At 39.9% G+C, this 15277-nt stretch overlaps 1 protein-coding gene across 1 annotated transcript; it reads left to right on the top strand.

Moving 5' to 3' along the window:
• Positions 1-2674: 2674 nt before the first annotated feature.
• Positions 2675-14490, top strand: ALG14 (ALG14, UDP-N-acetylglucosaminyltransferase subunit; the record flags this gene model as incomplete). Its single annotated transcript, XM_010161460.1, has 2 exons — positions 2675-2797; positions 14260-14490. Coding segments are annotated over 2 exons (354 nt in total), but the record flags the coding sequence as incomplete, so codon positions are not given.
• Between the last annotated feature and the right edge of the window lie 787 nt (positions 14491-15277).

Below are 15277 nucleotides of genomic sequence, written 5' to 3'. Positions count from 1 at the left end.
GTACTGCGTCCAGCTCTGGGGCCCTTGACATAAGAATGAAGGATATCAACCAGTTGGAGCAAGTCCAGAGGAGGCCACAAGGATGCTCAGAGGGCTGGAGCACCTCTGCTATGGAGACAGGCTGGGAGAGTTGGGCTTGTTCAGCCTGGAGAAGAGAAGGCTCCGGGGAGACCTTAGAGCAGCCTTCCAGTACCTGAAGGGGCTACAAGGAAGCTGGGGGGGACTTTTTACAAGGGCCTGTAGTGACAGGACAAGGGGGAATGGGTTTAAATTGAAAGGGGGGAGGTTTAGATTAGATATCAGGAAGAAGTTCTTCCCGAAGAGGGTGGTGAGGCACTGGGACAGGTTGCCCAGAGAAGCTGTGGATGCCCCATCCCTGGAAGTGTTCAAGGCCAGGCTGGATGAGGCTTTGAGCAACCTGGTCTAGTGGAAGGGGTCCTTGCACATTTCATTCCTTGCCCATGAAATTGCAATACCCAGTGAACTATTATAGAATTGCCAGTTTGGAACATTTGCCTTCAAATAACAGAAAGTGTTCTGACTCCACTAAAGATGTAAATAAAAATAAATGCAACAATATGACACCAAAGAAAATAGGGGAGCAATTTGTCTGTTTCTCATATCAGACATATGCAATATTCCTCCAAAAGATGCAGGAGGTACCTTTGTCTGGAATACTAACAATGCTCCATCAGATGAGAGACTGGGAGTGCAGAAGCATCTGGCAGTGGATTTTATACAAACGAACAAACAAAAAAATTGGATTTGTTTCTCCGCTTAATATTTAAGTGTTGATTGATATGTGGGCTAAAGTCCTAACGCATGACATAGACACTGATGTGCAAAGTTTCAAGCATGTTTTTTGAAGAGCATAGGTAAAATTGGTCTGATGTTTACTTGAATTCTACAGGTAAATTTCAACTTTGATAGTATTTGGGGTCCCTGCCAAGTTTTGCTGAAATCGGGTTTTTATGATGAAAAAAATCACTTACATTTTTTTTTGGCAAATATCGTTTAACACTATTCTTACAGGGAAGGAAGCATCCTGAATAGTTCCACTGAAATCTGATTTTTTTAATCTAAAACTACCTTATCATACACATACTTCTTGCAGGACTGTATACTATGCAAGGGTCTAAACTCCACTTAGGCATTTCTTTTTATCACCTGATCTCTTCCAAAGCTTTAAGAAATACAGAGGTAGTGATAACCAGAATCCTGTTGAATGGGGAGCAGGGGGCATGTTTATTTTTCAGTATTCTGTTGTCAGACTAATGCAATCAGTGTTTCAACACCTGCAAATAAAACATAAAGCAACCACTTCGTAACACCCGTTAACGCCTGCCAGCATCACCGCAATTAAAGAACCTTATCACAATGGAAGAGGATAATTTCAGTCAAGAAAATTAACTTAATATTCTGCATTTATAAGTGGGGTGGGTTTTTTTTATTCTTCCCACCTTATATATTAACAAAGCCCCAGTTATTGCTATTCAAGACTGGTGTGCTTTTTGTATTTACTGCACAGCTGCTGACAACATCATCTTTTCTGGTCACACATCACTGGGGCTAAGCTATGACAATTAGCAACAGCTTATTTGAAGTAACTGCGCAATTTTCAGTATTTGTAATTATATTTAGAGTCTCTCACTACCAGTATGAGTTCTGCCAGAGTGGTGGTGATCTGGTGTCCCTTATGACGTGAGGTAGTGACCACTATCCATATCTAAACAATATATCAACAAACAGTGCATTGCGGTTAATGTATTTGTTTTTCATTTAAAGAGTGAAAACTTTAATTGGCATCAGGGCAGCCTTCTGATGTAGCAGTAGTTCTTAGGTGTAGTTCCTCTTCATCAAGGTGAAAGCCACCTGTGAAGAGTGTAGGAAACCTGAATACTGTTAACTCCTTACCTTGTTCTGAGAGAAGCAGAAAAAAATCTGACTTTTATTGATTTGATACCTTTTACACACAGTGAATAATCTCTACTTTTTCCTAGGGAACGAACAAGAAAATTATTTCTTAAATTTATTCTTTATTTAATAAGGGTTTTTTTCCTGTGTCTTTATGCAAATACTTTACATATGCATCTTGGATATCTTTTGAATACTCAGTGAGTACTCATTTGAAGGATAGTGATATTTGCTGTTTCATTTTTAATAGTATGCGCTGGACAGTGACCGAGACAAGTTGTTATATTTTCTGCAGTGTAAATCCACGAAACATTTAAAGAAGCAAGAGACAGAAGAGACTCGCTGTGTTTGGGTTCTATCTAATCAGACCTAGACTTATGTCTTGGTGACCCACCTGTGTTTGGGTTCTATCTAATCAGACCTAGACTTATGTCTTGGTGACCACGAGGTGGAGCACTACGTTAACATACTGCGGGTGAAGCTGCTCCAGCTGAATTGTTTATTGTTAGGAATGTTTTAAAGTTAACATGAGAAGAGATTAAAACATAGTTATATAGTTCTAGTATTTTGTTTTACTTTAGTGCCAGGAGTGCTAAGCACAACTGAATAAGGCATCTGAGAAGAGATTTCATACCCAAACATTTCCAAACTGGATTTAAAAAAAAAAAAAAAGTTGGCACAGACAGATCTAGTAACTCTATAGAAGGAGCAACAACATTCTTAGTAAAATAACAGTGTGGCTTATCATGCTCTCTTCCAGTTCACCCTTGATCGCATTCCCAGGAGCCGTGAGGTTAGACAATCTTGGACCTCCTCTGTGGTAACAACCCTGTATTCCATACTTTACTCCATTCCTTTGACCTACAAACTGAAACCAGATTTGGTAGGTAAATTTTAATTTCTTGAGGACTTTCTAATCTGCATCATAAAAGCATTTGGAATATCAAGACATTGCAGACTGTATCTGATACATATGCTTTGATTTACAGTTCATAGGAAACATATTTTTGAATGTAAAATTAAAGCTGAAAGCAGCAATACACCAAGAAAGAGAGAACAGGTTGCACTGCTGGTGAATTAGAGTAGCAAATACCAGTTTTCCCTCTCAAAGTTTGCAGGTAACATCAGAGACTCTGTCACTCCCCTGTTAATGCAGGTAGAGCTAGCACAGATTTGCAGGTTCTTGATAATATCTCTTCAGGATTGGAACAGCACAAATTGTGCCTGAAAGACTGGTTATCCTGTTGGCTGGTCTTGCTTCTGAAATGGTATGACCAGTCTGGAACAGACAGGTTCAGACCAGCAGAAATATATACAGACTCACTTCTTGTGCTTACATGGACTTTTCAGCTACATGCATATTTATTTAGTCTTTGGCTGACTGACATTAATTATGTGCAAAGCTTTCAACACCATCCCGCACAACATCCTTGTCTCTAAATTGGAGAGGCATGGATTTGACGCTTGGACCGCTCAGTGGATAAGGAACTGGCTGGATGGTCCCACTCAGAGTGTTGTGGTCAATGGCTCAATGTCGGAGTGGAGACCAGTAATGAGCAATGTTCCACAGGGGTCGGTGTTGGGACTGGTGCTGCTTAACATCTTTGTCAGCAACATGGACAGTGGGATCAAGTGCACCCTCAGCAAGTTTGCCAACGACATGCTAGAGGGAAGGGATGCCATCCAGAGGGACCTTGAGAGGCTGGAGAGGTGGGTCTGTGCCAACCTCATGGAGTTCAACAAGGTCAGGTGCAAGGTCCTGCACAAGGGTTGGGGCAGGTTGCAGCCTTCCAGTACCTGAAGGGGCCTACTGAAAGCAGGAGGGGGACTTTTTACAAGGGCCTGTAGTGATAGGACAAGGGGTAACGGGTTTAAATGAAAATGGGTAGATTTAGATTGGATATCAGGAAAAAATTCTTCATGGAGAAGGTGGTGAGGCACCGGAACAAGTTTCCCAGAGAAGCTGTGGATGGCCCATCCCTGGAAGTGTCCAAGGCCAGGCTGGATGAGGCTTTGAGCAACCTGGTCTAGTGGAAGGTGTCCCTGCCCATGGCAGAGGGTTGGAACTGGATGGTCTTTAAGGTCCATTCCAACCGAAACCATTCTATGATTTTATGCTCTTATCTAATGACAAAACACTTCACTGTTGAAGTGGCAACTTATCGCACTGCAGTAACTTTTTCAAGCTGTTCACTGTGCTCTCATGCTAATTACAACATTTATTTAAAAGTATTCTGCACACTACAAGTCCGAGTCATTCAGGGTTGTCAGATTATAGAAATAAAATAGAGATATCAGTAAAGTTTTGTGTTAATGCAAGACTCAAAGTAGTGCAGTGGACTCCCAAGGTGTGAGTCCTACAATTCTTTAGGAGAAATTTTGGTTCAAGCTGGCTTTTTGCTAGAGTTATCATCTTAAGGAGTCAGTTATCCAAACCTGAGGGTTTTTTAAAAAAAGTATTATTTTAGCAGAATTTCAAATTAATATTTCACTGATTTTAAAATATTTTAATGAAACCTGTAAAAGCTGTGCAGTTGCAAGATATTTTTCACAGTCTAGTAGCAGCGTATGTATACACACCCACAGAGGAAGTTTGTAAGCAGACTTTTTTAGTTCTCACTGTGAACTGTATGGCTAATTCTAAAGAGGCGCTTATATATATTTGTAGCATTTTGAATATTTAGAAGCTGCTGTGAATAATTTGATCTCATTGGCTTCAGTGGTTCTGGTCAGTTCCAATCAGATCAGAAGCTACTTCCTTGCTGGAGTTTTCAGAGCAGTTCAGTGTGCAGAACAACAGAAGTAGCATTTTGCAGTTCTTGTTTTTCAAGACCATTCTGAAAACTGGAGATTAAGTTTGGAGGGAAGAGGAGATGGCATACTATTCTTTTTAAACTGATTTAAATTTGGGTGGAGGAGGAAAATAGTAGAATGATGTTTTTACATGAAGCAGACATAGAATCATAGAATAGTTTGGCTTGGAAGGGACCTCAGAGATCATCTAGTTCCAACCCCCTGCCATGGGCAGGGTGTCTTACAGCAAAGGTGAGTAACAAATAATTAGGAATCACATTGCTACACCACTGGTTTCATTTAATGTATATACTTTTTCCAACTTTTTCAAAAGAAATTGACTGGAAAAATCTCACTGTGTAGCTTAATATATCACCAAAACATCAACAGGACATATCATAGGAGAAGAGCAGGAAGTTACTAATCTAATTCCGTGGTTTCTGTGTTTACAAGTGTAATTTAAAATGACAGTGCAATTTGCATGAAGGATTATAGAAACTGTGTTGAAGTTGATATACTGTGATAAGCTGTCAAAAATCTAATGCTTTTGAAAACACACTTGGCCTTGTAAAATTAAGAATACATTTTCATAAGGCCTTTAAGCCCTTTGTAACATTTAAGGCAACCACTGGCTCAAAATGTTATCCAAAGGGTCCTTATCCATAATTAGAGAAGGGCTGGAGAGGAGGGTGTTTCCAAATATATTTTGCCAGGTACTCTCATCAACCACAATAGCAGCTGGTACTGCCACTGGCAGAAGCATCTCTGGAATTATGCCAGACCTTATACCACTTGAAATCTGCTTGCATACTACTACTTTTATGCATATCTTAAGTTTAAGAAGCCTAAAAAGTCAGGGAGCTGTTAAGATTTTAAAACACTTAAAGGAGAATGATTTGGGAATTAAAATGCCTCACATTGCCAGTGAAAAGATTCTGTGTAGTATGTGAAGCAACTGCTAATACTTAATTGCCTTTAGAAGAAAATGTTAGTAGTAAATGACAACTCTCCCTATTCTTGGCAAAATGTAGTTTAAAGAATTAGAAAGGATGGGACAAATGCTAGCATTTACAGGATTCATCTATTTTGGCATGGAAATCAACACCTGAGTTTAGAAATAAGCACTGTATTACATCAGGCTGAGAGCTTCATGTTTTTAAACAGCAGCGCTTACAGGTACTGTACATTTTCAGTCTAGGCAACGGGTTTTGTTAGCTGCAGGAGGGAGACAAAATTTTTAATTGCTTCTAAGTCATCTGTACATTTGAGTGGTCCCCAAATCCCTAAACTCTGGTTTAGGCTTGTCAGAAATGTGTGCATGTTTGAAGGAATAACCAAAGTCTTCTCCAGATATTCAAGAGCTAGAGAAAAGCAGAAATGTTGCATATACATTTTTCAAGAAGTGCAGGACAAAAGTACTGCACAGGGAGCCTGAAACCATTAGATGCACAAAGGCAAGATTTGGAACAGATAGGCTTGGGTTGGCCTAGCTAGCATATCTGTCTAGCCAAAATAGCTGTAAAGAGGAAACAGCAAGCCTAGCTGCACAGGAGTTCCTTTATATGTGCTTATTTACATGAGCACTGTGTCCCCTTTGTATCTCACACTCATCTTCTGACAAAGCTTACTTTGCATGACAAAGCAGTTCCATGAAACCCTTCTTCAAGATAGTTCAGAAAGAACTGAACAACTTCCAGGAGTCTTTGCTGTCTTGCAGGACTTGGCCCACACTTGAAACAGCCCCTAGAGATTTTAAGAAATGTCAAAGTTAGCTTAGCTGTTCAGTTCGAGATCATCTTCGAGAGGCCCGGTCCTGAGTTACGAACATCTGCGCTCTGCAAAGTTAAGTCCGTTCAGAGACATTAAACCAAGTAACAAAATTAAGATACCAGGAGTGATGATCAGCTTGTGTTCCTGTAGCCAAAATTACAGAAGCATCGGTGTCAGAGTGGCTTGCAGGCATGCCTGTGCTGGGCAGTTTTTACATGTCAACCTTAGGCTTCCTGTGCAGAGGCCTGAAGTTCTAGGAAAGCAAGACTTGACCCAGCACACTCTACCTACACCTTCCTTCCACCAGAAAAGCTTTTAAAGCTGTTCCTCAGTTGCAGCCAGATTTAATATGCAGGCATAGCCTCAAGACTGCAAATTCCTACCATGAAGACAGGCAGCTGGTCAGAGAAGAGAGACTTCTTGCCTTCACTGAGAGAAAAGCTGAGAAGAAACGTAAAACCATAATACAGTGTTCGGAGATTACCATCTAAGGAAGGATGCAAATACTTCTTAGACAGTTACAGAAAATGAGACAACCTGCACAGAGGTTTTTTGCCCAAAGATAGAATTCTGAATCTTACACAGATTATTTGATGGCCAAGAAGGAATAAACTACTCTTACAGCCTTCCTATAATGTTCTCGATTCAGTCAGTCAGTACAAGTTCATAGGAAACTGGTCTTCAGTTCTCTTGCTGCTTATAGGACTATTGTCCTCGTTGTCTCTGGGCTGATTTGCCAACCCTGAAACAAGGCCTTTGGTGATCTAGCCCTTTGGCTGTGTGGTGATTATTCCAGTCATTTTGGCATACCTGAAATTCAAACTGAAAACAAAGGATATGTGTGCACCACACAGCAGAAAGCTGTACAGTTTGTATCCACGCCTTTTTTTCAGCCATAGATGGGCTGTGTAATTAGGTCAGCTCTTTGCTCTCCTTTAATGTAATTAAATTTCACCTAGAATTGTGCAGAAATGGTGCTTAAAGCTCCATTTGTTAGTGGATTGTGCATCCTGGAATCTTAGGACTGGATTGTTTTTGCTTTTCTGGGGACACCTCTCAGCAGTTCCTACTGCCTCGGTGCTTTACAGAGCCCGAGATAAACAGAGATTTTAGATCACTGCTACTTGGAAAAGCCTGGGTTAAATCAGGCAGAGGCGGCAGTCTTTCCACGTTAGGGCCTGCTTCCCATGGGAAGTCTGTAGTAAGAAGTTTACATTTGCACAGCAAGTACAACAAGCTCTGCCTTCTCCTTCCCCACCAGCTGTCAGCTGAGGCGGCAGCTGAATGGGTCTCCCATTTTTAAAGTTCTTTCTGGAAGCCTGAAACCTGCACAGCTGCCTGTGTCTACCAGTCTCCTGATTCTTTTATGGCTGCGTATCCCATCACACACGCCTGGTCCCCCAGCTGGTTAAATTCACTACAACAAGCTTCTAGAGTTGTGACAGAAGTGTTCACACAGTAAGCTATATGAAAGGAGATCATTATTTCATTTAGCTAAGATTTTCCATTCTTTGTGCCCTGCCCAAAATGTCTTAAGTTCATAGCACTTTAACAAATTACTATGATGAATAATAAGTTATTGTCCCTTATATCACGGTTCTTATTAGATTTTTGTGGAAAGCTACAAAATCTGGGTGTGGCATTTTTCTCTATTAATTCATAACAAGTGAACTTTGTATAGTACAGTATGAAGACTATCTGATGCATTCTTTTGTACACTGAATCTTTCCCTGCTATTTATAACTGTTTTGGAACAGACTGACTTTACATTATGTCTGATCTACTATTGTTCCTCTAGGATCAAAACAGTCCAAATAGGCAACAGTAAGAACATCAGATTAAGACCATCAGTGATACAAATTTTATAGTCTAAAAAGAAAATTGAGTTAAGCCATCCAAATTTGTATTTAACTTCCCAGTGTTAATGAAATTGAGTCTTATTCACCCCTTGTCTACCTTGTGTGCTGTGTACAGCTGCCCTGCAGCCCCAACGTAGAGTTATGCTCTGCTGAGCACAGATGAACATCTAAAGCTGTTCAAATCAGTTATTTTAAGGCTAGGTTGTAGCTCTGCTCTTTCTGTGACTGGCAGTTAGACGTGCCTGTAGACACTACATTCCATCCAGAGGGAGGATAGAAGAACTGAGATTTTGGGGTAGATTTAAGCAGATTTTAAACTGAAGATGGATCAGTATTAACTCATCAGCTATCAGGTTCATTATGAACCTCCTGAACACTGTGGTCCCACTTCCACCTATGTTCCAAAGCATAGTTTCAAGTAAACAGACTTGCTAAATCTGGCCACTGAACCAGGCCACTGGTATGCAGATTCAGATTTTGCATTGTGGCCTTCTACGATGGGGTCACGACCTTGGTGGATAAAGGCCAGGCAACAGATGTCATCTACTGGATTTGTGCAAAGTGTTGGACACCACCCTGCACGACATCCTTGTCTCTAAATTGGGTAGGCATGGATTTGATGGATGGACCACTCAGTGGATAAAGAACTGGCTAGTAATTCTGTTTGTAGACCCACACTTATTCCTGAGAAGCAGAAATCGGTTTTTTTCCTTCACTGTTAAAAGTATGCCTCTTTACTTGCATAGATATACAAAGATCATGCAATTAACCCAGCTTGGGTCAGTTTTATATCATTCCACTTGCCTTTGCCTCTTGTAGTAGTTCTCTGTCACCACCATCCATTCCCTTATTCTTATCTCCAGTTGTTCAGCACTGCGGGGAAGGGAGCATTGCCAGGACTAAGGAGGCCTGAGTGACATCCTAACCATACTGCAGGAGGTAGCTCCACAGCTGGCAAGCAGCGCAGTCTGCAGTTCACGTATGCGCATCAGCCTGCAGCAGCAATGAGTACTCCCACACCGTAAGCCTGCCCAGGCCCAGAAAGCTGGGCAGTCTTTCTGCTCTTGTCTAGGTGGCAAAGGCTGCGCTGTGGAAGTCATTAGGAAGAACAGCAGGTGTTGACAAGTTTCTGATGCAAAGCAAATCTCACATTAGTTTTCCACTTTCTACTAAGTTTAGGGGTACTTAGGCTGTCTTCCCTTTGGTTGTTGTAATTTGGGAACATAAGCAGTACTCAAATACTTGTTCATTAAAGATATACAGCAAATACATGTTTACATATTTATGAGGAAAACTGCAAGTTTTCTGCTTTACTAATTTTTGTTTCAACCAGTGGCCTGACATTTAATCCCAGCGAAGCCATGAGCTAGGCTTTCCCTGTTTTAGCTGGTAAATGTCACTACAATAGTGCTGCATTCACCAGCTCTAAAAGCAGCTTTTATCAGCAGTGCTGCCGTGTGCCAGTGTTCCCTCTGTGCCAGACTGCTGGCTTAGCTTGTTTTCTTTCAACAGCTGTAGAAACTACCTGAAACAGAAAGGCAAGAACTATTCCATTTTTATATTAAAGTGATTAATACAGAATTAGATTTATAGAGGGAGTTGTTAAGTATGAAATTGCTATTCTCATCCTTTGCTTTTAAACCTCCATTAATATAGAGATTGATTAGTTCATTGTACTGTTTAAAAGCCTGGTCACATTGAATTGGTAGAGGATTTTAGTATGTAGGATTTAGTTTATAGGTCTAGCTGTGAAGCCAGGCAGCCAGTGAGCCAGTTTAACAGTTAGTTGGACAATTCTTTGCATTAGAGGCGAATGTAAATGGTGTAGAGACCTGCAGCACTGGCTTCAAGATTACAGCTTGTTGGCAGCAAAGTCAGATAGCCCAGCGACCAAGAAAGTCCTTGGGCAGTTGCAGCTCAAGAGGTCACAAAGGTGACACAAAAATTGTCTTTGGCCCCTTTTTCCCCCTTGCTGCTGGGTCACCGAGGAAGGCTAAACCAAATAAACTAGGGATCTTCAGAGACATAGCTCATGCAATGCAAATATTCTACAGGCAGCCTTGTAGCTAAAGTAAACAGGTATTGAGAAACACACCCTGAATAGCCAGTTGACCATGTAGAGGCCCTGGTCCTTTCTTGCCCTGTAGACACCTGCTTCTTCTCCACAGCATACTAATGGTTGCCACTGGATTCCCTGAGAGATACTTGTATTCTGCTGGAGGAGGAAAACAAAAGCATTGGTCTTTTCAAGGTGGAAAACATCAATCATTCTCCAAAATTTATTTTGAAGTGTTTTGAAAATCAGTAGTAGGAAAGCTCATCTTCTCTCACATGTTTCAGAAAGGATTCAGTTCCTTTCCACCATCAACAATTTCATGTGCTGTCAGGAGCTGAACAGCAGCATTTCTACCTTATAGATTGTGCAACGTTTCTCTTCTCTATAATGTGCATACTTGTTTTCTCGGAAGTTTCCCCTGTATCCCTTGATGAATGTATGATGTTGGATTCCAAGTAGCAGGAGCACTTGTTACTGTGTGAGAGGAGTAAGTAGGACTGGTCAGACCAGATTTTTGGACTAGAATTGCCACTCCAACACGTGAGCAACTGCACCAGTTCTAGGTACAACATGTCTCTGGACATGCACTGAAAGTTAACTGAATGTTAATTTTTGATTACCAGAAAGGATGATTAATAGTTCTGATTTACAGGTCACGACCCTAAATTCAGATATGGATCTATCTGTCTGTTGGCTTCAGCAGGTTTATACCAGAGTCTCTTTCAGGGGACAGTTCTAAACCCGAGCATTTTAGAATAGGAACATTTATAGTCAGAGTATTCTTAGGGGCATTTTGCATATGGTGATCCTATAGAGCCACATCTGCTTTGTCTTGTTTGAACAGGTATGTGTGGAAGGGGAAAGAGCAGAGGATATGAGAGTTGCAGTTAGATCATGGTTTTTTGGAGATGCCTAGTCCATAATTTTCCTGATCTTTCCTGCATGCAAGTACTTTTCCATGAATCAGTGGGCATCTGAGAAGCAGCTTACAAGTTGTAAACAGTCAGTAAAAGGTATAAATTGAGTGCATATCATAACCTAGATATAGTAAAAGTATTTTATTATTATTTTAATCTGGTTATTGCTTTTCTGTTCTGCACCTCGACAAAGTAGTAACAGCAATGCATTGTAGCCTTTAGAGCTACATACAGATTCACAAATAGACCTATTTACTGTTGTTTCATTACATGACCTTTGGTGAGAACACTGAGTTTGGAATTCATTCTAGCATTCGCCTTTGTGTGTGCATCTAGGCACAAGAATACCAAATACCAAAAAGACTGGGCCTGCCAGCGAAGTTTAATACAGGGGAAGTAGGATGAAGTGTGTGGTACAGTGGCTTAATAAAGACCATGATTTTAAGAATTCAGCTTTTTATGAAACTTGTTCTACAATTCTCAACATCTGGGCTAATGAGAAAGTTAGAATGTCTACCTGACCTAAATCATACCTGTGATTGGTATTTTTTGTGTCAGACTGTGCAAAGTAAGAGATCAGTGTGAAACCCTGTCCTTGCTTTAGACAACTGGGTTGAGCTTTCACAGTAGATGGGGGCTAAAAGAGCACATAGCCAGTACGAGTCCACACGGAAGAGGGGTAGAAGGGCAGCTGGGGGTAGGAATGCAGAGGGAGATGAATACCAGAAATCACAAAGAAAACCAGGGAGGAGAGGAAGGGTGGGAGACACCTCAGAGGGCTGTGTAGAGTACAGAGAAACATCGAAGTGGAAGACACTGAGGAAAGGACAGGGAAGAGGACTGTAATGCAACAGAAAAAGGGCTTAGGCAGCAATAAAGATACTATTTGTACTCCAGGTAGCTCTACTAAAGGGAAGGGAAGGTGGAGTTTCTGTTTAGCAGTGATGCACATTTTATCTGTTTGCTTAAAGCTGAATTTTGAATCTGAAATTAATAGTCAGACTGAACATTCAACTCACAAAAAGAAGTAGTAACTTTTTTGGACTGTTTCGGTGCTTCTAATGCATTTGTCTGCAATAGCCCAGATTCTGCAGCAGGGACCTTGATGGGTTTTGCTTGCAAACACAGGGGAACACTCCAAGTTGTTTCCTAGGTCTAAACTTTTGTTACTGCAGTATAAGCAATTACAAACAGATAACTAAACATGCCTTAGTAGCCATGTACCAGGACAATCAGTATCAGTGCAAATAATCGTATTTGTCAAGAAATAGGGCAAAATACCCCATTTAGTTCACAGGTATACAAAAATTTCTTTGAAATGCTAAAAAGGCAGCATGTGTGGTTGGTTTATGTCCTTCCTTGCCAAGTCAAATGTATAAAAAAACCAGATCTTCATTCTCAGCAGAATGTAGAATGGGTTTTAAAGTCCCAGCATGGATTTACTTGAAATCAGGTTCAGTAGGAAATTTGAAACCATAGTATATTACTCTCATTTCAAAAATCTAGTATGCAAAGTTGGTATGTTCACTTGCTTTGCTGCTTAGCTATGTAATTGCTAATACAAAAGAATTACGCTGTTGCAGTTTTCTTTTACAAGTGGCTGTTGACAGCCTAAAACTTCAAGATTAAAACAGTGTACAGCATGTTGTTTGTACTGGTCTTTTAGAAAATGTCAGTATGTCTTGTGTGAATAAATAGTTCAGTTAAGATCAACAATAAAATCAGAATAATTATGCATGCAGTATTACACTGAGTTGATTCAGATAAGAAAACCCTGTATTACAGTCATCAGAACCCCAAACTAGATTTCTGAGGCCATCTTTCTGAGTATAGGTGAGAGAGTTTGGAACTCAGTAGCACCAAAGCTGCTGCTGCTTCTAACTGAGGCAAGGTGCTATTAGCCAGTTTATCAGTGGGATCTTGCCACAAAGCAGGGAATGAAACATTCTGAAACGTTTGCTACAGCCCTGAAAGAGAAACTCTCTTCCCACCCATCCTGTATAGTATCTTTCAGAAGCTGGTGAACTTGGGAAAAAAAAAAAAAAAAAAAGAGTTTATAGGATATAGGGCCATGATTTTATAAAAGAACTCTTTATTTCCACATAACCCCCAGCTGTGCAGAAAAGTGCTGATTACATGGTAGTAGTTAAATTTTGTAAGAAATTCCTTGCCTGAAATCAATTTCGATACCCAAGAAGCGTGGCTAGTATACCCTAGTTTAAACCTTTTACTTTTAAGCAATTTGTTTTTCAGTTTACCATTGCCTAAAATTGAAAGACCACTTCCTTTTACTGTTAACATTTATAAGTGAGCTTGAGATCCTCTGCTAGAAGGACATGACATGCATTTACTAAAACACCTTCCTTCTGTATGCTTGTTTCTATGCACTGATGTTTATTAAAAGAAAAAAAAATCCAGTCATGCATATCAGATAGTAAATTCTGATGAAGGTCCTAATTCATCAGCATATTTTTGCTGAACTCTTAAGTGTTTTGCTGACTTAAGCCAAAGTTCAAGAGGTTTATAACTGGATCCTAGGTTTAATAACCCTAATTAAACTTCTTTGGCCTTATTATGCCTTAATCTGTGAACAAATCTCATGATTGATACAACACAAAGCTGTGACTGAGATTGGAAGATGTTTTAGTTATATACCCACAAATCAAGGAATTCTGTTCCCTTCACAGAAATTAACTGTCCCGTCTCAGAGCTCTTCTCCTTGATGTGTAAAGAAAGATGATCTTTTTTGGCAGCTAATTTGAAATAATGTCTTTTGTTTGCCTCACACCCCCTCCCTTTTTTTTTTTCATATTCCCTTGCCTCTTCTGTTTTTTAAAATACCTTTGGAAATAATTTTTTTGTAAATGTTATATGAATACACACAGTTTTAACTCTTTACCATATGAAAAAACTCATGTTTTACTTTTTCAAAATGTTTCATCTCTTTTAGATATTGTGCAATGGACCAGGAACATGTGTTCCTGTCTGTGTATCTGCTCTTCTTCTTGGGCTTCTAGGAATAAAGAGAGCAATCATTGTGTATGTAGAGAGCATCTGCCGTGTGGAAACTTTATCGCTGTCTGGAAAGATTCTCTACTACTTTTCAGATTACTTCATTGTTCAGTGGCCTGATCTAAAGGAAAAATATCCCAAGTCAGTATATCTTGGTCGAATAGTGTAACAACAGAAGGCAGGCTTTACCTAAAATAAACTCTGCAAGCTCCTCACTGAAGAAATGCATTCATGTAACAGTTTATTTTCAAGAATTCCCATGAAGAAATTCGCTGGTACTGAAAAAGGACACAATAATAAAGGTATCTCTACATTTAAGTACATTTCTCTGTAGTTGTATTTATTGCCATCATGTAGGTCTGTTCACCAGTACCCCATAATGGCCTGAAGTCTGCGCTATCTCTGTTTTCATCTAGTTTTCCTGCTATGTGAATGGCAATTTTTATCTACAAATAAATATAGGAATTTGTATGAATTGTAACATTTCCTGTAAGGAAACTTTGTGTAGTTTTCTAAATTATAAGAAACAAAGTCTTGTTCTAGCACAACAGACTTTGTTTCCTGTATGCTAGCAGTTAAGTCCCTTGTGAATCCTTGGGGTATAAAGGAAACAGTTACATTAAGTTGGCGTTATGACAGTTTGTACTCTGCAGTCTTACAAACCTCCATAGCATTCAACCAGTATAATTTTTCCTCTGGCTTGTCAAAGCTGTCCTTATAATCTGTACTGTCCCTTTTGAAAATTGTTGCTCATTTCTTAAGATAAATAAAACGGTGACAAGTGTCATGCTACAGGCACAGGACTTAGAGATTTAAGAAGTACCTTCTTCAAAGCTTACAGGCAAAAATCCTTAACAGGTTTTCATCACAGAGAACAAACTGTCACTTGGGAAAATTGAACTGGTTCAGGCTCTAAAATATAAAAAAGAAAAAAACGAAAGTGCTACTGCCAGTAA

The sequence above is a fragment of the Eurypyga helias genome, unplaced genomic scaffold (assembly GCF_000690775.1).
Source record: "Eurypyga helias isolate BGI_N326 unplaced genomic scaffold, ASM69077v1 scaffold4971, whole genome shotgun sequence".
NCBI lineage: Eukaryota > Metazoa > Chordata > Aves > Eurypygiformes > Eurypygidae > Eurypyga > Eurypyga helias.
Note: the sequence above shows the minus strand (reverse complement) of the source record. Positions and strands in the feature narration are given on the sequence as shown.